This window comes from Phalangium opilio, unplaced genomic scaffold, assembly GCF_054372755.1.
Source record: "Phalangium opilio isolate 3A_F unplaced genomic scaffold, DU_Popi_V2 ptg000077l_1, whole genome shotgun sequence".
NCBI classification, from domain to species: Eukaryota; Metazoa; Arthropoda; class Arachnida; order Opiliones; family Phalangiidae; genus Phalangium; species Phalangium opilio.
The window spans coordinates 8,770,455-8,791,668 of record NW_028324185.1 but is presented as its reverse complement, the minus strand read 5'-3'; the positions used below and the strand labels follow the sequence as shown (position 1 = coordinate 8,791,668).

Below are 21,214 nucleotides of genomic sequence, written 5' to 3'. Positions count from 1 at the left end.
CCATCAAGGAATTAAAATAGCGATCATGCTCGAAGACTTCGGCATGCAAGATGCGAAGATATCCAAAACTCCTATGGATCCCTCTTACCCAAAATTGTCTGGAGACGAAGATATCCTACCTAACAACAACCGGTATCGAGAAGCAATTGGAATACTTCTACACATCGCTACCGTTTCACGACCAGACATTGCAGTTAGCATCAGCTACCTATGCCGAAGAGTCTCAAAGCCGAGAGAAAGAGATTGGACGGCCGTCAGACGAGTAATGCGTTATCTCAAGGGAATAAAAGATGTCCGACTTCATTTCCCAGCTTTAAAGAAACCACCAGAACTTGTCGGCTACGTTGATGCAGATTGGGCCAGTGATCATCAAGACCGAAAATCAACTAGCGGATACCCATTCCAATTCGGACAGGGAACGATCGCATGGTCAAGTCGGAAACAATCAACTGTCGCGCTGTCATCGACAGAAGCCGAATACGTCGCAGCAGCTCATGCCGCCCAAGAAGTCATTTGGCTACGACAGCTTCTCGAAGATGTTGGATTCCCGACTACCACGCCAACCTACTTACTTGAGGACAATCAAGGATGAATCAAGATGAGTCTTTCCGAACGGATCAGCGCAAGGACGAAACACATTGACGTCCGATACCACTTCCTCAAGGATATGCGAGAAAACAACATCATCGATATCAATTATTGCCCAACCGAGGAAAATACCGCCGACATGTTAACCAAGCCTTTAACAAAAGAAAAACTAAAGTACTTGATGTCCAAAGCCGGATTATCCGATAATCGTCGAGAAGGGGTGTTGGAGAAATCGACTCTTATCTACTCAGATTATATTAACTCTGTAACCTTAGAAATGCGATGTTAGTTTTTTTAACCGGTTAATAAAATCTTAATACTGTTTTTTAGTAACTGCTATAAATAGCAATGTTATGTTATCATTTAAATCACTTCTCTCTCTCACTCTCTCACTTGTTTAATAAACAGTTCGTTATTTTATTTGGTCTCTCTCTTCCTTATGGATTATCTCTTTAATATAAGTTAGGCTATGAAAATCGATCAGTACATTGGTCTTTTTAAACATTTTTTAACAGCTCTATTTTGATTTACGCTAATGGAACTAAGGTTTGTATCGTAGGCACTTCCCCAGCAAGTTATTCCATAAGTTAAAAACGACTGGAATAAACTAAAATAAACAGATCTAATTGTTTTTTATCCAATATATTTGAGAATTGACTTATGGTAAAGAGATTTGACCGTAGGTTTTTTTTATATAAAATATGTGATCTTTCCATTTTAGGTGTTTATCCAGTATAATTCCTAAGTACTTCACAGACTCAGCTTTATTAATTTTTTGACATGTACATCCCTGGTCAGTATCCATGCAATTTTGTCTATCGTGTGAATATAGATTATCTAATTGGGTTTCACCCGCTTTGGTAACCGAAATAGTTAAGTAGTTTGGTTTTTTTTCGTTTAAACTGAGAAGGTTAACATCTAACCAATTTTTTGTCTGCAAAAGACCAGTATTTGCTTTTTTGAACACCTCTTCCCATGTATTAGCAAACATAAGTGAATGTTTCAGGATTACTTTTAGATTGGTTAATTTTCACTCTCGCAGTTCTATGAATAAAGCAGCTATTAAACCAAGGGCAGACCATGGATGCCAATATTTTTTAATTTTCTAATTAGTCTAGCATGTCTAACCGTATCAAATGCTTTCGCGAGATCGAGAAATATGGCAATTACTTTTTTATTACCATCCAAACTTTTTACAACAGTAGTATTAAAAGAGTGAAGAGCATCTTCGGTCGATAAGCCTGTTCGAAAGCCATATTGGTTTCTGGAGAGAATATCAAATTTATTAAGGAATTTGTCTAGTTGAACCTTTAGACTTTTTTCAATAATTTTCGATAGTGTGGTCAGTACAGAAATCGGTCTATAGTTAGAAATTTCAGTGTGATCCCCATTTTTAAAAATTGGGGTTATAAGTGCGGTTTTACACATTTCGGGAAATAGTCCATTGGAGAAACTTAGATTAACAATATGGACTATAGGATTTGTAAAATGTATACAGATTTTTTAAACATAAGAGAAGTATGACCATCAGTACCGTACGATTTGGTTGATTTTAAAGAGTGTATATATTGAAGAATATCTGAACCGTTAACAGGGCGTAAGACAAATGAATTGCCATTTTTGGGGCCTCGATTTAGTTGTTTAATTTGTTTGTCTAGGAGTTCCAAATTTTTTGATTGAATTATATTATTAGCCAAATGTGGGCCGATATTCGAAAAGCATTAGAGAATATAGACCACCGTATAGCGACAAGATTGTCGCCATACGGTGGTACTGTGTGGAGGAGGAGGGGGGTCATTTCTGCCCCTTTTCGTTCTTCTCTCTCTAGGTCGTGCCATGCCTTAGGGGGGAAAAATGGTGGGAAGGAGGGGGGGGCATAACCATTGTCATACCCCCTGGTGGTGGCGGGTGATCTGGTTGATTATTACTAACTGCCAATTGTGTATCGTGCCTGAGGGGGTGGGGGATTGGGAGGAAATGATAACGTCACGTGTCACGTGATGGTGTGCGGGAATTTTGAATTTATTTTTAGTGTATTGGTATGACGTCACGTAATTTATTGGTGTAGAAGGCATTCAGTGTCCATAGTGGTATTATTTTGGTGTATCTTTAGGATATTGTGTACATTTAGGGGTTGATTTCTTGGTAATTCTATAGGTTCAATAGGCCTTTTCTATACACACCCTTCCCGTAATGATGTACGATTTTGAGGTCTCCATGGATGTTTATGTCATACTAAAGAACTAGATTAGGTTTACATTGCAAAAGATACAAATTAAGCTACGACGCGGTTCTAATTGTACTCATGTTTTGTATTGCTATTATTAGGTGTATCTTTAGGATATTGTGTACAGTTAGGTTATAATTTACGGGTAATTCTATATGTTCAATAGACCCTTTCTACACACACCCATCCTTTAGTGCTACTCTCTGTATGATTTTAAGGTCTCTCCATGAATGCTTATGTTATACTAAAGAACTAGTTTTAAGTGAGATATGGTTTACATTGCCAATTACAGTTACAAATGAAGCTACGATGCGGTTCTAGGTGTACTCCTTTTGTGTAATGGTTATTAAGTTACTATGTTAAAAAATAGTACATTGTAATATCATAAAAGGGGAATTAAGGCAGTTTTTACACAACTTGGTAGCTGGTAATCAGCTAAAATGAACAAATATTACTATAAAACATCATAAAATGCTGATCCTAACTAAAGTATACACGAATATAGCTAGACTGCTTCATATATTTTCTAGTTAGCACACATTTTAAGCGACATTTTAATCAAAAAAGAATTACATATACCGTAACACATGATTTCTTACTAACCTTGTCAACAACCTTTCTCTCCAGAGTGCGGAAGTGAAATGACTCTCTATAGTTTACAAAATTCCCTTTTGGACACCCAACAGGTATATATTATATGACATTAAGGGGGAGGATGAGGTAGAACTTGATTCATAACATAAGAATTTATCCCCATCTGTTTCTATTTATACGTAAACACGTTCAAACGTGTCTAAATTGCTTTGGGGGGGGGGTGGCAGTGCCACTAGATTCCTTGCATTGCTATCAATGTAATTTATTTTTCATTAATTGGACCACCCACCAGGTTTTATTAAAGGGGGGGTTAAACCTTTATCCCCATCTAGTTTTTATTTATAAGTTAACATGTCCAGGCGTGTCTTAATGGCTTTGGGGGGGGGGGGGTCGAACCATTTGTATTGAATCCATGGAATTTATATTTAGAGTGATTTATAACTCACACAAATGTGTTAGGTCCAAGTTTATGTCATTGAGGGGGGCGGTGACACATCCTACAAGGGGGTTCAAGCATTTAATTGATTACAGGTGGTTGCCCCAGTGCATTATTAGGACAAGTCTCAACAAGTTTAAGATGTTTCCGTTGCGTTAACAGAAAGGCAATATCATTAAACCGAAACATAAACCTAAACGTACTATATTTATCAAAATTATTGGCAACGGAATCAAAAATTTGTGGAAAACGTAAAACGGTATTGAAAGAAGCATCATTCACAACGCATTTCGTGTTAAAAGTAAAAAACAATCGAAACGTTTTTGATCAACCACGTTACATTTTTTCCAACGAAATTGAGCATTTAAAATTCTTAAAAACCCATAGGAATACATGGTAAATTGAATAGACCACCGACACGAAATCAGTCATGCACGTGACAATTGACTGACACGGAACGAGTCATTTGAAAAACATTTCAAATTAATTAAAACGTTTCGATAAATTTTAGCTAAATTTATCAAAATTACTCTATGTTTCACCATAAACACTTTTGATTTAGCAAAATTTCACCAATTTTTTTCTATTTAAATAAAAATTTAATACCTCTTAACCCCCCCCCCTCTTCGCAGTAAATAGTATAGCAATGTTTTACCATACAGAGACTAAGCTAATTAAACAAAGTATTTCTTAGGAAACGTCCATCCATTCGAGCACGAGTATTAAAATACCCAAAATATATGTTTACAATGTCGAATCATCTACATAGTTTCACACTAGAATATCACTGCTATTTACACTGTTCTAGGGAAAAACACAGATTTTAACTAACACCTTTAGAAAAAACATAAATCCCTATTTACTAAAACAGAATATAACACCAGCGAAAAGTTCAAAGTACAACACAGAGGGTCATTTAGCTAATGTCAGTGCATGAATCGTGGATCTCTAGCAATAGAAGGAAAAATTGTACGCAACATTTTTCTATAAAAATGCTTATTTGGGTTTCCTAAATTCCCCAAAGAATTGCATACAAAGTTTGAAAAAGTACTGACTTCAGTTAATCCAACTCACTTTGTTTCTTTAGTTGCCTTAAAATGACGAAACGAGTCATTTGAAAAAGAGTTCACATGACTAAAAACGTTGCGATGATTTTCGCAATATATTTATCAAAATGATTCGATGAAAAGCATATTTTCATTAATTTCAGAATCATTAATTTCAATACATAACGCGATGGTGTTGCAGACTTAAGGAATTTAATTTTCTATACCTCAAAACTAACTTTACTCTTATCGTTGCAATTTATTTATTTATTTATTAAATAAGGCTCGAGGGATAGGGTCGTGAAGCCTGCAGGGCTTGGGTACGACCCCCCGCCATGGCAAAAGAGTCTAGATACAATACGAGAGTATATACAAACGGGGGAATATTACAAACAGAAACGTACAAACGGACTAACAAAAGAGAGAAATCTTACGAAATGGTTAAGTTTAAACATTCAGTTACGTCATTAAAATTATTCCTTACTAGTAAATTTGAATATCATGAAAAATACGGGTTTTTACACCAATAGTTACAAAATTTGACGACTGCTTTGATTAAATTTAATGTGATAACACTAGTATTAGTGGTTAGGGTCGCTCATTCTTGAGATGTTCAGACTTTAGGGTGGTGCTTCCCTCGATTGTTGTCTGATGCTCATAGCGTTTTTTAGATACATTGGAATTTATTGTCCTTTCTTTAATTGGACCACCCACCTGGTTTTATGACATTAAAGGGGGGAGGGGGAAGAGGTCGAACTTGATCCATAACAAAAGGATTTATCCCCATCCGTTTTTATTTATACGTAACCTCGTTCAGACGTGATGGCTTTTAGGGGCCTGGTCGAACCATTTGTATTGCTATGAATGGAATTTATTTTCGGATTTATTGCTTTGTTAGTTGGTGACTCTTCCTACCACGAAACATTTAATTCAAGGGGTTTGCCCCGCAGTCATTATCCTGACAAGTCTCTACACGTTATGTCTTTGTTGCGCTAACCGAAACCATGAAAATATATGAGTATTTTTCCAGAACTATAGGAGACTAATTTCGTTCATTTTTTAAAGGAAATAACGATCTTTTATCATCTTTAACGTAGCAAATAATGTAACAAAGCTATTCTAAATACCCCATTTTACCTTCAATCTGGCAGCTAAATCAAAAACTTTCAGTGCTTACAAGTAAACGGTGTATCAATCTAGGATTAATCAAAACATTTGTTAAAAAACAGTACATTTTTAACCTTTTTTATCGCAAACCATACAATATATTGTGATTTTCCCGCCTATCTTAAATACTGGTTGGGGGTTCAACATTGTTAACAAGTTGGGTAGAGTAAAACAGTCCTTGCCAGATATTTACGCCTATACAGAACTTTGACGAGATTAAGAATACTTTGGTAGAAAAATCACGCTCAAATCCTTGTTTTTGTCAGTCATTCTCACAAAGTCTCTGATTTTTTAGTGAGGTTAACAGGTTTATTTAATTAGGGTTTACAAATAAACGTTAGAAGACGAAACGTTGTTGTGTGCCGTTTGTATTAATGAATGATAAGAGAAATCCTTTGTGACTCTATCGTCCCCATGATACGAATGCGTTAACATTTTTAAAATTAAGTGCTTCAAAGTCTTAATCCCTCGTTAGACGGACAGTGACGTTTTTCAGACAAAACCATAATTTTATTTTGGAATACTGGAATTATTTGTCCATTTAGGACCAAATTGCTCTAGGTTTAGCTTTCTTTATTTACAAACCTTTCACAATCAACTGTGTCCTTTTTAAAGGTATTACAGTTCCATCACTATACTAGCCCGTAGCGAAAATTATCATTGTACTATGAAATTAACCCAATCAATAGCATTTCGGAGTTATACGCCTTTTGTTATGCCAGTTTTGTATACACATCGGTGGAGAAAGGTCTTTTGTTCTATTCTTGCGAAAGACGTCTAATGTTTGGACTTGTTTTGAGAATTTTGATCCGCAGATAAACCTTTTCATAACGAATACTAGCTCAATTGGCGCTGTCTCTACTATAAAACTTTCGAAATTTAGCCTCTTAAGGAATTAAATATGTTATATTTAAATGCCGAGTTGCTACCTGGTTGATTAAAAATATTTTATAGCCTTTTCCGTAAACACGTCGGGACGTGTCTTAATGACTTTGTGGGGGGGGGTCGAACCATTTGTATTGTTACCAATGGAATTTATTTTGTGATTCATTGCTTTACGTAGGCCTACTTCTCGCCTACATAATCATAGTGTTATTCAAGACCGTGAGAAACTATTTGGTAATAGGTTAGCTTAGGGTAGAATTTTTTTAAATCTACTATGGTTTTTACGACCTGTTCGGAACAAAAGATATTTTTAGCAGACATGAAGATATCAAAGGATATTTTCACAATTGAGAATCTCTAGAAACGCTTTACACACCATGTTTTTTATTTATTACCCCCATAAAGTATTGTCCCTTATTTGCGGTGTTTATACCAAAATTCTATTTATAAGCCACTCTTTTCTTGACAATTTATTTTACATAAAGCAAATCCATCGTTATTTTGTTATAAAATGGGTAAACTATTAACAGGCATGGGTCCGAAAATGCATAGTGAGAAAAACATCTGGTGACTGATTAGCAATAAATCAGGCTATTGTTAAATGATTGAGGAATATGGGCGTGTCTATTAAGAAATTTAGTTTGCTTAAGGTGGCATTTTTTTTGAAAAATGTACAATGGTTTTTATAACCTATCAGAGAAATTCGGAACGTTATTATTTAACAGACTTGAAGATAACAAAGGATATTTTCTCATTTGAGAATCTCTATAAACGCTTTACACACCCTGTTTTTTATTTATTACCCCAATAAAATTGTCCCTTATTTGCAGTGTTTATAACAAAATTCTATTTATAGGCCGCTCTTTTGTTGACAATTTATTTGACATAAAGCAAATCCAACGTTCTTTAGTTATAAAATCGGTAAACTATTAACAGGCATGGGTCCGAAATGCATTGTGAGAAAACATCTGGTGACTGATAAGCAATAAATCAGGCTATTGTTAAATTATTGAGGAATGTGGGCGTGTCTATTAAGAAATTTAGTATAAAAGCGGCTGAGGAAATGATCAAAATACACAGTCGATCTTCAAACACCGAAAGTTAAACATGGACCCTGAAACTCTTAGTACAACTTTGAACGAACTGGCTATAAATAGACCTTGGCCGTTACGTTTAATATACGAGTTTTATTTCTACCTATGCGCCTATCTGCGAATAGATCCGATGTACGGACCTCAGACTCTACCACAACTCGTAGTACAGGCTGACTTAAATGTCATTCAAGCCTGCCTCGACTTACTCGAATATATGAAAACAGTTGTTCGAACGCCAGAGGACTGTACCACCATAGAAGAATTGGAAAACCTAAGAAATCTAATTCCTAGTCCCTTAAGAAATGAATACTCAGATCGCCTAGCGAAACGACAAGAAGAAATTGAGCGTGGTATACGGGAAGAGGAAGCCCAGATCGCCGACTTCAACAACTCGCAATATGACAAAGAGATAGCCACGTTTTTAGCCCGAACGGACCAAGGACCCCCCATAAAGGAGATACTTTTGAACGATACCTTAGAGAGGGAGAGCGGATCTGAAGAGGCGCTTTCTGACGATGATATCGATGTACAATGGGGAGGAGGAGAAACGGACCAGCCCATACCTATTGACAGCGTACCTTCTTGCGAGATACTAGGTCAAAGTGAGAGATTTTACGAACATTTTAACATGTATGGTAGAGAGGTAGTTCTTAGAATTACTGAAGATCCCGTAGCCCGTGTATGTACCGTAACCAAAAGCGTTCTTAGCAAGTATAGGCCTACAGATTACGTCCAAATTACTTTAAAGAGTGCGGCAAATATTTGTAGGTCCGAACTAGAATTATCTTTTAGACGATTAGATCAAGTCGACCCTAATATTCTTTTTGACCAGCTTAGTGTTATGCTTTATGATGACGAAATGGAAGCATTTTTCCTGGGTCCTGTTAAAATTATTTTTAGCATTGTACGATTGCCTGAGGGCAAGACCCTCTCTACGGCCCGAGGTATTAAACCTTTTAATCTATTCTGTCAAGATAGACGTGGTATTGTACGCATAGTTAATTCTGACAACCTGTGTTTAGCCCGATCGCTTTGTGTGGCTATAAATCATAGAAATTATGCTAATGATACAACCGAAGACAAGACTCTAAAAACTCAATACGAAGCTATATCTAGGGCAAGACCAGGAAATAAAGCGCAAAAAGAAGCTGCTTTAGAACTATGTTATAAGGCAGGAGTAAGGGCTAGTGAGTGTGGAACTGCCGAATCTTTTGATAAGTTCAAAACTCATTTAAGTCAGTATTCGATTTTCGTCTACAAATTCGAAAATAGCGTCCCTGTTTTGATTTTAGGTGCAAACGATCCATATGATACTAGGCCCCGCCTCTTTTTATTGAATGAAAATAACCATTATAACGTTATTACAAAATTAAGGCCACTTTTTAACCACGACCGATTCTGCGAAAAGTGCCTTATCCCTTATTGGCGAATACAGTCCCATAAATGTAATGACTTTTGTTTTAGTTGCATGAGACCCACTATCTGCCAAGGCCCCCAGAAAGCTTGTAGATTTTGTTTACGAAAATTCTTAGGCGATGAATGCTATCAAAGCCACTTAGCATCTTCCAGCAGTAAAAAGCCGCTATGTGAGCGCCTTTTTCACTGTAGAGACTGTTTAAAAATTATTGATTTTTCCCGAAGAACTGAGATGCATACGTGTGATGAGATATATTGCCAGGTCTGCAAGAAATATTTGCCCAGCAACCACTTATGTTTTATTCAAATTATCACAGACAAACCTCTGAAAGTGCCATCCGTTAAAAAGCCTAGACCTAATCAGCCTAACCTTATGTATATTTTCTTTGACGTAGAATGTATACAAACGAAGGTATGTCAGGAAGAGTTAGGAGCCTATGAACACCAGGCTATCCTGTTCGTCAGTATAACCGTTTGCGAAAATTGTATAGACAAGACATCCCTAGACTTTAGTTGCACCATGTGCGGGCAATTCGGACCTCGTAAACAACATTTCTCGGGTGGGAATCCTATATCTCTATTTCTAGATTATTTAATGCAATTGCATGCCGTTAAGAACGTCATTATACTGTCTCACTATGGCAGTAATTATGATAATCAACTACTAATTCGAGAAATCATTAATAGGGATGAAAAATTCGTTCCGTCTTTGAAAATTAACGGAACTCGAATTTTAGAAATGAAATTGTTTAACTTGTTATTTCTGGATTCTTATAATTTCATTCCTGTAGCCTTGGCAAAGTTTCCCGCTACTTTTGGCATATCAGACGCCGCTAAAGGGTATTTTCCACATTTTTTATTCAATGTAATAGAACATAAATTTGATGTAGATAGACAGGATGAAACCAATTATGTTATAGAAAGTAGTCTACCCCCTATCGAAGCTTATGGCTGTCAATATTTTACAAGGAAAAATTTAGATGTCTTCTTAAAATGGCATAGCTCCGAAGATAGTAAAGGTAAAGGTTTCGACTTCGTGAAGGAACTCAATTATTATTGTGAGAACGACACGGTTTTACTATTCCTAGGTTGTTTAACGTTTCGTACATTACTCTTTAAAGTAACGGGTGTAGATCCATTTAATTGCGGCGCAATTACTCTTCTTGGCGTTTGCTCTTACGTATTTCGCAGGAATTATCTTAAACCCGATACTATAGGCATCATACCCGCTAATTGTTATAGACTTAGCGAAAATCAGTCGATAGGGGCTATAGAATGGTTAGAGTGGACCGCCAACAAAAGAAATATATCTATCCAATCATCCTTTAGAGGTAAAGAAACCAGAATACAAAAACTCAAAGTAGACGGATTTTGTGAAATCAACAAGGAAATATTCGAGTACTGGGGGTGTTTTTATCATGGGTGTAAAATACACTTTCCCTTAAACAGAAACAAGGCTTTGCACGGAGACCCTGCACAGACTTTGAATTCCAGATATTTTAGAAGCATGCTCATGTTAGCCAAATTAGAATCCCTCAATTATAAAGTGAATGTCAAGTGGGAATGTGACTGGCAGAAGGAAAAATTAAATAAGCCCGAAATAATAGAGTTTTTAAACCATAATGATATTATGCCTAAAATAGTGAAAAGATTAGACCCCCGTGATGCATTCTTCGGAGGAAGATGTTGCGTTACAAAACTATACCATAAAACAACAGGATCGGAGCGTATTCACTACGTGGATTTCACAAGTCTATACCCATTCATTAATAAAACCACCAAGATACCTATAGGACATCCTGAAATCATATTAGATAACTTTCCTGACATATTTTCGTTTGATGGTCTTCTTAAGTGTGACATATTACCGGCCCAAAACCTAATTCATCCCGTTCTGCCTGCTCGTATTAACGGAAAATTAACATTTCCACTATGTTACACATGTTGTAAAACCCAATTTCAGGGTGATTGCGAACATACTACAGAACAAAGAGAATTGAGAGGCACATGGGTAGTCGACGAGTTACGTCATGCAGTAGAGAATGGTTACACAATCACACGAATGTACGAGGCTTGGTCATACAAAGTGACACAGTACGACCCCAAAACAGAACAGGGAGGACTGTTTAAAGATTATGTTAATACCTTTTTAGAATACAAAACCCTAGCTAGCGGCTTTCCAGCAGATTGCCAGACTCAAGAAGATAAGGAGAACTATGTCAAAAACTTCAAAGCCGAAGAGGGTGTAGAACTGGATATCACTAAAGTAGAGAAAAATGAAGGTCTCAGATGCCTTAGCAAACTTATGCTCAACTCTTTTTGGGGTAAATTTGGCCAAAAAACAAGGCACACCTCTACAGAACTAATCAAAGATGCCAACAAATTGTACGGATTAATATAAAATCCAGACTTGGAGGTTAAAAGTTTACTAACAATCAACGAAAACACCGTATTAGTAAAGTACGAACACATTCTAGAAAACGAGATTGTGCACAAACACACAAACGTAGTTATCGCTTGTTATACAACATCTATGGCGCGATTACATTTACTAAAACATCTTGAAAAGGTCGGTGACCTTTGTTTTTATTATGACACGGATAGTTTAGTGTACCTCTCGCCAGACGGCGCTCATTTGCTACCCACAGGCGATTATTTGGGGCAACTTAAAAATGAATTAGAATCCTATGGACAAGACGCTTATATTTGTGAATGGGGGAGTGCTGGACCAAAGAACTATTCCATGGACATTCTCGACCCTAAAACCGGCACTAAAACTAACATTATCAAAGTTAAAGGATTTTATTTAAACGCCTCTACAGAAAATTATATAAATTTTGAAACAATGAAGAACCTACTAGGCGTAAACAATGAAGGTGAACCTCTACTGAACTCGGTTCAAGTCCCTATAGGCCCACAAATCAGACGTCTTCCCGATCACACACTGATCACGATCAACCAGACCAAAACATATCAGGTCGTAGTGGATAAAGTTAGAATACTTCCTGATTATAAAACAGCCCCATACGGTTATATTAATTAGAATCTTTGACATTTTCGACATAAGTTACTCGTATATATTCTAGATACCCAGTATCAGTATTTTAATTAGTATTTCAAGTATTATTTATAGTAATATTAACGTATTTCAACATGTAACAATATTTTAACGAATACGCAGCGTTTTTGGTAATATTTTTGCATTTAATAAGCTGTTTTTAATTAATATATATTAGCACTTTAGTCAATAAGTATTGAATTTATATTGTTTTGTATAATTGTAATTTTTATTTTTTGATGATAATTGTAGTAATTTTTTAAGTAATATTTCCATATTTTTATCCGTAATCGTATATCAGTATTTTAGCGTGTATAGCGCGTCAGAAAAAATATATTTTTTCGTCAATCCTATGAACATTTTAGTTTAATAACTAGCCTAATATTTGTACTAAAATCGTATAATAACCATTGTAGCTTTTAAATCATATTAAAACGTAGTATTGTTATATTCTCCATGAAGGTACATGGGTATATATGTATTTAATAATCTCGCATGCAGTAATATTGTTCTATTTTCTATAATGGTAAATGTCTATGTGCTTAATCATCTTGTACTACGATTTTTTTTTGAAGTAGTATTAATTTTGCATTTTATTGAATTTGTTTGTTATCAAAACCATTGTAATTCGTATTGTCTAATGATGTTCTTTAGTTATGATTGCGCATTTTAACTGTATATCAATATTTTAGCGCGTAGGAAAATATATATTTTTCAGTCAGTCCTATGAGGATTTTTAATTTAATAACTAGTATTGTGCTTACTTACCATGTATTCTATGTAGTTCGTATTTTCAGTATGTTTCTTCAGTAATATTTCGCATTTTAACTCAAGTAATTGTACTTATTCTCCAAATTCGTATTAAAACTAATGTAATCCCTATGTTCTGAGTTTTTTAGCAGTACTGCTTCATTTTAACTTCTAATCAACTATCCAACTGTGCAAAAACTGCCGTAATTTCCCTTTATGATACTAAAGTGTACTATTGTTTTAACATAGTAACTTGATAACCAATACACAAAACAGGAGAACACTTAGATCCGCGCGTAATTTGTACCCTTTTTCAATGTAAACCATATCTCATTTAAAACCGGTTCTTTAGTATAACATAAGCCTACATGGAGAGATCTCAAAATCGTACAAAGAACAACACTACTAGAAGGGCGGGTGTAGAAAGGGCCTACTGAACATATATAAATCATGCCCTAAATGAACGTAATATCCTAAAGATACACCTAATAATAACAATACAAAACATGAGTACACCTAGACCTTCGTCGTAGCTTAATTGGTATCTTTTGCAATGCAAACCCTATATCACTTAAATCTAGTTCTTTAATATAGCATAATCATACATGGAGATACCTTAATAATAATAACATTACGGGAGGGGTGCGTTTAGAAAGGGTCTACTGAACCTATAGAATTACCAATAAATCATACCCTAAATGTACACAATATCCTAAAGATACACCCAGATAATAACAATACAAAACATGAGTACACCTAGAACATCACCATAGTTTAGTTTGTACCTTTTGCAATGTAAACCATATCTCAATTAAAACTAGTTCTTTAATATAAGAATAACATAAGCATACATACAAACAAAGAATAACATTACCGGCAGGGTTGGTATAGAAAGGGTCTACAGAACCTATAGAATTACCAATAAATCATCCCCTAAATGTACACAATATCCTAAAGATACACCAAATTAATAACACTATGGACACTGAATGCCTTCAACACCAATAAATTACGTGACGTCATACCAATACACGATAAAAAAACCCCTATAAATTCAAATTTCCCGCCAACAACATCACGTGACGTCATCAATTCCCCCTTGGGGGAGAAATGACCCCCCCCCTCCCCACCAGACGATTTTATACGCCAGTGAAACTGGCGTATACGGTCGTCTATACTCTCTTATATAGAGGTAAGATGTTAATAAGGAAGTCTTTATTGAGGAAAATAGAAAATATACTTTCTTGTACGATCTAAGCGACAATGGGACAGAGATACCAATTCAGAGTTCGAAATAAATGTTATGGAAACCACTCTAATCTGTCACGTGACCCAAAAATATCTACCGCCAAACTCAAAATTCAGTCGTAGTGTGAACAGTATACAGCCGGACGACGGCGTAAGGTAAAATTTCTACCGTATGCTGCGTGATTTGCGCCGGTTTTTTTCGGTCGAGTGGGAATCTAGCTTTATGAGGCACGAAGTTGTCATAGTCTGACGCAAGAATCAGGCCGTCAGATTAAACCTAAGCCGCGTATTTTCCAGTCAGATTTTATATTCTGTTATTTAGCACGACCAGATCTATCAAACAACACCGGATTCATACATGTACCTCATGAGTTAGGAATTCATACTTCATTCGACCATTTTAACCCCCGTCTGATTTATTGATGGCCCCCTTTGATGACGTCAGATTTCTTATATTTGGAATCGCCATTTCCAGTTCTATCATTTGCCACCTTTTTTATTCATGTACCTCATGAGGTAAGAAATCATACCTCATTAGGGTCAAACATGACCCCGCCCCCTCAATTGCCCCAGCTGTGACGCATAAGACGGCCAAATCTATTAATGAGCATTAAAACTGAACTCATTCCAATGGTCAGACCTTTTGTACTTTATGAGGTAAGATCTAGGATACTGGCTCTTGGTCTATTAAGTAAACGACATTATTTTATTGGTCCGAGCAAAATAATTTCTCTTATCAGTCTTCTCAACAAATTGTAACCGTTGAAAAAACTTTTTTTGTGCAAACTTGAAAATTTGTCAAGCCACTAGAATTTAGACCAATGTCCGTCAAGGTGCTTACAAGTTAACGAACATCGATACGAAATCCCTTCAAAATAATTAATTTCATGATAAAATGATTCCCTCCCATTGGACCGAAATCCCATTCAACCGAAAGCAAAGAAGGGAGGTCCCATTGGACCGAAATCCCGCACCTTGGGCGGTTTACGAAAAGTGGAGATAGCCATGAATGGCTGCACTTAACGTTAGTGTACACTGCCTAGTTATCTACGATAAAACGAAGTAGCAATGAGTTAACGGTTTTAAAGGCTTATGTAAATTAAAGGGAAAGCTAAAATAAGCCGTAAACCGTAACATTTTCTTTAATGTTACTTTAAAATGGTACTTAAAACGAGAGATTTATTTTTATATCAAGGTGAATATACATATTACACTATATTGTTGATTCTAAAATTTTATTTTATGTTTAACTTGTAAAACAAGTTTTCAGCAACAGAATCGAGGAAGAGACGTCCTCCAAACCAAACCAAACCTAATATAACAGTAATGTTTTGGAAGAGGCATATTATTTGAGAAGTCAATGAAGCGAAAAAATATTTTGGAAAAGGCGTAACATTGTTAAATGATTTAGATAATATTACTAAACTAACTTAACCAAACCTAACCTAACATAACAGTAACGTTTTGTCAAAGGCATATTATTGGAGAAGTCAATGAAGCTAAACATCAATATTTTGGAAAAGGCGTAACATTGTTAAATGATTTATAAAATATTACTAACCTAACTTAACCTAACATGATTTATAAAATATTACTAACCTAACTTAACCTAACATGATTTATAAAATATTACTAACCTAACTTAACCTAACATAACAGTAATGTTTTGGAAAAGGCATATTCTTTGAGAAGTCAATGAAGCTAAACATCAATATTTTGGAAAAGACGTAACATTATTAATTGATTTACAAAATACTACTAATCTAACTTAACCAAACCTAACCTAACTTGTGACAATGACAGTGATTTTGATACGTTAGCTGGTCCATCTAATTGGCAAGTTAACTGTATCATAACTGAATTTAATGGTGTCCCCCGTGATATTCACAAGCATAGTATTGAACTTGTGCTCCACCCGTCATTCCCTCACAATGAAAGAACTACTACTAGCCTACCAGAATGTTCGTGGTTTACGGACTAAAGCAATTGAATTTTTTAGAAACACTGCTACATTAGACTATGATATTATCTGTTTCAATTGATTATTTTCCCGATTCATACAATGTTTTCCGTGCTGATCGCTTGGATCCCCAATTTGATAATGTCCGCGGTGGTGGCTCATTAATTGCCGTGCGGAAATCCATCCACTGCTGTAGGCGTCGCGACCTTGAGGGTACTTCGGAGAGTGTTTTTATTTAAATTCGCTGTTCGTCCTCTCAATCTTTAGTCCTGGGCACTACTTACTTTCGCCCTACCCTCACTGACGTCGATTATGGGCTATATTCAGATAGCTTAATACGGGGTTTGGATGGCGCTGCTGCTGACATTATTCTCCTGGGTGATTTTAATCTTCCTGGGGTCGACTGGAAGAACTACAGCACACGAGGCTGTAGTGCTCCCACTCGTTCTAAGGCTACCCCTATATTTGAACTCTGTTTTAATTTTAATCTCAAGCAGATTATTGCTCCCCATAATACTGGTAATCTATTGGATTTATGTCTTACAAATTTTAATAATTTGTGTATTAATGGCCTAGAGGATCCTCTAGTTTCCATCGATGCATATCATCCCCCCTTTTTTGCTTACCTTACCGGAGGAAACTTGCGCACCACCTCCACCACCTGACTCTACTTACGTTTACCGAAAAGGAGATTATGACCGCCTTTACTCCACACTTAGGGATGTTGATTGGGCTATACTCCTCGAATCGCGTGATGTTAATCATTGTGTGGCTATTCTTACGGATCACGTAAGGGCTGCGATGGAATTGGCTATTCCGCGTAAGGGTCGTCGTGGTTCTCCCGTATTTCCCTTATGGTATTCTCAGGCCCTTCGCGCTGCTATTAAACAGAAAAAGTATTTCTTTCGCAAAAAAGCGTACAGGAGCTTTAGCCGATCTCATTGAATTTAAACGCCTTCGAGCGGTTGTTAAACGGTTAATTGCACGCAATAAAACAACTCATGTTGCCAGTGTTTGCCAAGATGCTTTTACGCACCCCAAAAAGTTTTGGAACTTGGTCAAGGGTAACCTTCGAACTGATTCCAGAGCTATAACTTTAAAACTTGATAACGTTATGGTTTCTGATCCTGAGCGTCTGGCTGGCAGCTTTGCTGATCATTTTTCTCGTGTTTCTGTTGACAATACCAACCCTGCTGAAGGCTTTCTTTTTGAAGCTCCTATGAGTGTCACTACACCCTATCTCTCTCAGGTTATTTCGCCCTCAGACATCCATAAGTCTATTGTTCGACTTCCTAACAAGTTCTCGACAGGAGTTGATGGCACTCCAGCCTTTATTTTAAAGGGCTGCGAGGGCATTCTTTTACCATTGTTGGAACATATTTATAATTTGTCCATTACTAGTTGCACCTTCCCTACCCTATGGAAAAAAGCCGTTGTCTCTCCGGTATTTAAATCGGGAGTCTAATATGATCCGGGGAATTATAGACCCATTTCGCTACTTTGTGTATTCGCTAAAGTTTTCGATATGGTCATGCACAAGCATTTACAAACCTGGTTCAACTTATTCCCTAATGATTGTCAACACGGTTTCTCCCCTGGTAAATCAGTTGACACTAACCATGCTGTTTTTATGAACTATGTAGCGCCAGTTGTAGAGAGTCGTGGTCAAGCAGATGTCATCTACTTGGACTTAGCAAAAGCGTTTTGACCGTGTCTCTCATAATCTTTTGAGAGACAAGCTTTGCGCTATGGGCGTTGATGGCGTATTGCTTAAATGGATTTCTGATTATTTGAAGGAGCGTATTTATGTCCTCAAATGCAATGGGTCACTCACCTCGGTTGAATACAATCTTTATTGTGGTGTTCCGCAAGGTTCTTCCTTAGGGCCTTTGCTTTTCAACATTTATATTTATGACCTGCAGTATAAAATTAAGCATTCTCTTATACTACAATTTGCTGATGACAACAAATTATGCAAGATTATAAACTCTGACCTTGATCGCTCCTTTTTGCAGGAGGATATAGACATAGTCTCCAGTTGGTGTTTAATAAAAAATATTCCGATAAACCCTACTAAGTCCATACACGTTAGCTATACTAGGCGAGTCTGTCGAATGTTGTTAAACTCTTACCTAATTGACTCAAAACTCATCCACACGGCAACTGAGACAAAAGATCTTGGTACGTTATTCGACGCTAAATTACATTTTTCTAGTCACGTCACCAAGACTATTAGCTTGTGTCGACGTTCCTTAGCGATTTCGCTTAAGCTAAGTCGCCAGATTAAATCTCTGTGTCATTTTCGCATACTATATTTAAGCCTCGTTCGTTCCAGATTGCTTTTTGGATGGGTTGCCTGGGGTGGATGTACCCAATACCTCCTAAACAAAGTGGAAGGAGTTCAGCGTAAATTTATAGAATTCTGTCATAGTCACTCTTTACCAAAGGCCCAGTATAATTATGAACTTTTACTAACTATCCTCGATCTCCTTAAAATTACCGATTGTATAAGTTTAAATCATAAAACTTTTATTCACAAATTAATTGACAATATCATCCCACTCTCGCCTCTAGTAAATGGTCTTAATTTTTCGGTCCCCATACATTTTCGTAATCAGTGCACATTTTATAATCCTAAATTGACAATTAATCCTCTAAATAGAATGCAGTCAACTAGAATTCCTTTGTTAGTATTATTGATCTCTTTTCTGACAGTTTAATTCATGTACAAAAACGAATCCGACAGCATCTTATAGATGGTTACTAATTTTTTAAAACTTATAAGCTAGAAACAAACAAAAAAAATTACTAAATTTGATATTTAACTTTACTACTTTAATCAGTTTTTCCTTAAATCGATGTAATTACGTGGCTTTTCTATTTTTTTGTATTAATTCGTATAATAATTTTGTATGATTCTGCTTAATTTTGTATAATACTGAATGATTTGTTCTTGTATATTTTGCTCTACTTCCATTTCTGTGTATATTCTCGTTAGTTGTTCTGCAACTTTTTACATGCACAATAAACTTCAATTTCAATTTCAATGTTTTGGAAAAGGCATATTATTGGAGAAGTCAACGAAGCTAAACATCAATATTTTGGAAAAGGCGTAACATTGTTAAATGATTTATAAAATATAACTAACCTAAACTACACCGACCCTAACCTAACCTGTCCTAAATCTACGTCACCCGGTTGCATTCGAATCAATGGGATCTCCTTATCTTACGCAAATCCCAGTGGTTTGAAAACCCGCCGTTCCGCTAGTTTCTTATCTAGTTGGCGTATTACGGTTGAATGGGATTTCGGTTCATTGGGAATTCGGTCCATAGGGAGGATACCGATAAGATTGAATTGTTCTTGAAAAAGCGGAGATATGCAATTTTTTTAATAAATTTAGAGGGAATAGATCGCTTAACAGTAAAACCAGTTGATTGAATCAAATAGTGATTAAGGACTAAACTAATAAAAATAATTGAAGAAAAACTGCAATATCTGAACTTCAGTCAATTGATAAACCTCACTCATATCGTTAGTTTTTTCAGTCATGGTCCAAACCAAGATGTTTTTCTAAAATTACCTATGGCGTGATAAAGGCAGTTAGGAAGTGATTGACATAATAGGGAATATTGTGTTTTAAGAATTTTATTATGAAGGAAAGAAAGCGTGCCGGTTTAAAGAATTTTTCGATAACTTTTAATATCTTTATTGATAATTAGTTAAAAGTTTGTAACCGTCCACAGCCAGAACCTCCTTCCCGGGGAAAAACCGCGTTGTCTGCTTTACTCATTTTTCATTTTTTACAATTATTTTTGTATAATGTTAAATTGTCCCGAAGTGGCGCCTTAAGCGCCACTGCTGTCAACCTTGTTAAAAAACATTTTTTGCGGGGATAAAAACCCCCGCCTACAATCTGTAACGGTAGTCTATCGGGAGTCAGTAGTCAGTTGCGGAAAGTTCATTTGTATTCGCGCTCCTGTCTGGACGCGTTTATTTTTGTCAATAATCAAGTATTATTTCTATAACACACTACGTTGTTATTCTACCTGGTAAATATAGTTAGTCATGGACAATAAGTCCTTTAAACGGGAACCTCGTAACTTCTTATTTTTCTAGTTTTAATTTAATTTCTTTGTGAGCCGTGAAATTAGGCCCCCCTTTCCTACATTTAAATTTTACGGTTACATAAAGTGGCGAGCTTGCCAGGACTCGTTAAGACTGACATTACCATTTGTATTTAACGCGTACTAGTGAACATTACTTGTGCCATTGCTTGAACTCATTAACTGTCGCGTCATGAATCCCGCCGACCCGCAAGCTTTGTTCGCGGCGCTCAACGCGCAGTTACCGGGATCCTATACTCCCCCGAGGAGGAACACTCCTCCTCCAAGCCCTGGTATTAGTCCTACCCATGGACAAGGACAAGCGGCAGGAGGAATCCCACCTCCGCCGCCGCCACCGCCACCGCAAGGGGCAGCGTCAAATGTTTTGATTCAAACGATTCAAACACTTGCGACTACGTTAGCGACCATAGGAACTAGACCAGCCGCAAAAAATAGGCCAAAACCACCCCCTCACTTAATATTTAGTGGTGTTGAAGGTGAAATCGCGCCGGAATTCCTTCGGACTTTGACGGAATTCGCTGAATATCACAGCATGATAGACAATGACATTATCGCGCTTCTCCCCCAAGTATTAAGGGGTCGTGCATTAATTTGGTTTAGAGACATGAATAAGCCTAA

The 21,214-nt window shown here is 36.5% G+C and overlaps 2 protein-coding genes and 1 pseudogene across 6 annotated transcripts; all 3 read left to right on the top strand.

Annotated features, from left to right (window-relative positions):
- The first annotated feature begins 25 nt into the window (after positions 1–25).
- On the top strand, positions 26–592 carry LOC149657573 (uncharacterized; annotated as a pseudogene).
- Positions 593–7,068: 6,476 nt separating this feature from the next.
- Positions 7,069–11,860, top strand: LOC149657572 (uncharacterized). 5 transcript variants are annotated; one of them, XM_089844587.1, is made up of 2 exons: positions 7,069–8,639; positions 11,607–11,860. In XM_089844587.1, exons 1-2 carry the CDS (start codon positions 8,051–8,053, stop codon positions 11,852–11,854), a joined length of 837 nt encoding a protein of 278 aa, XP_089700713.1. In that variant the 5' UTR covers positions 7,069–8,050; the 3' UTR covers positions 11,855–11,860. The 5 variants fall into 5 exon arrangements, with proteins under 5 accessions (XP_089700713.1, XP_089700711.1, XP_089700712.1 ...); XM_089844585.1 differs by lacking the exon at positions 11,607–11,860 and adding an exon at positions 11,417–11,526 and having other exon boundaries at positions 7,069–9,272; XM_089844586.1 differs by lacking the exon at positions 11,607–11,860 and adding an exon at positions 11,417–11,491 and having other exon boundaries at positions 7,069–8,981.
- A 5,206-nt stretch (positions 11,861–17,066) lies between these two features.
- Positions 17,067–19,146, top strand: LOC149657571 (uncharacterized). Its single transcript, XM_089844710.1, has 5 exons — positions 17,067–17,365; positions 17,481–17,913; positions 17,987–18,067; positions 18,266–19,042; positions 19,132–19,146. The coding sequence occupies exons 1-5, from the start codon at positions 17,067–17,069 to the stop codon at positions 19,144–19,146; spliced, it is 1,605 nt and encodes a 534-aa protein (XP_089700836.1).
- Positions 19,147–21,214: the final 2,068 nt, after the last annotated feature.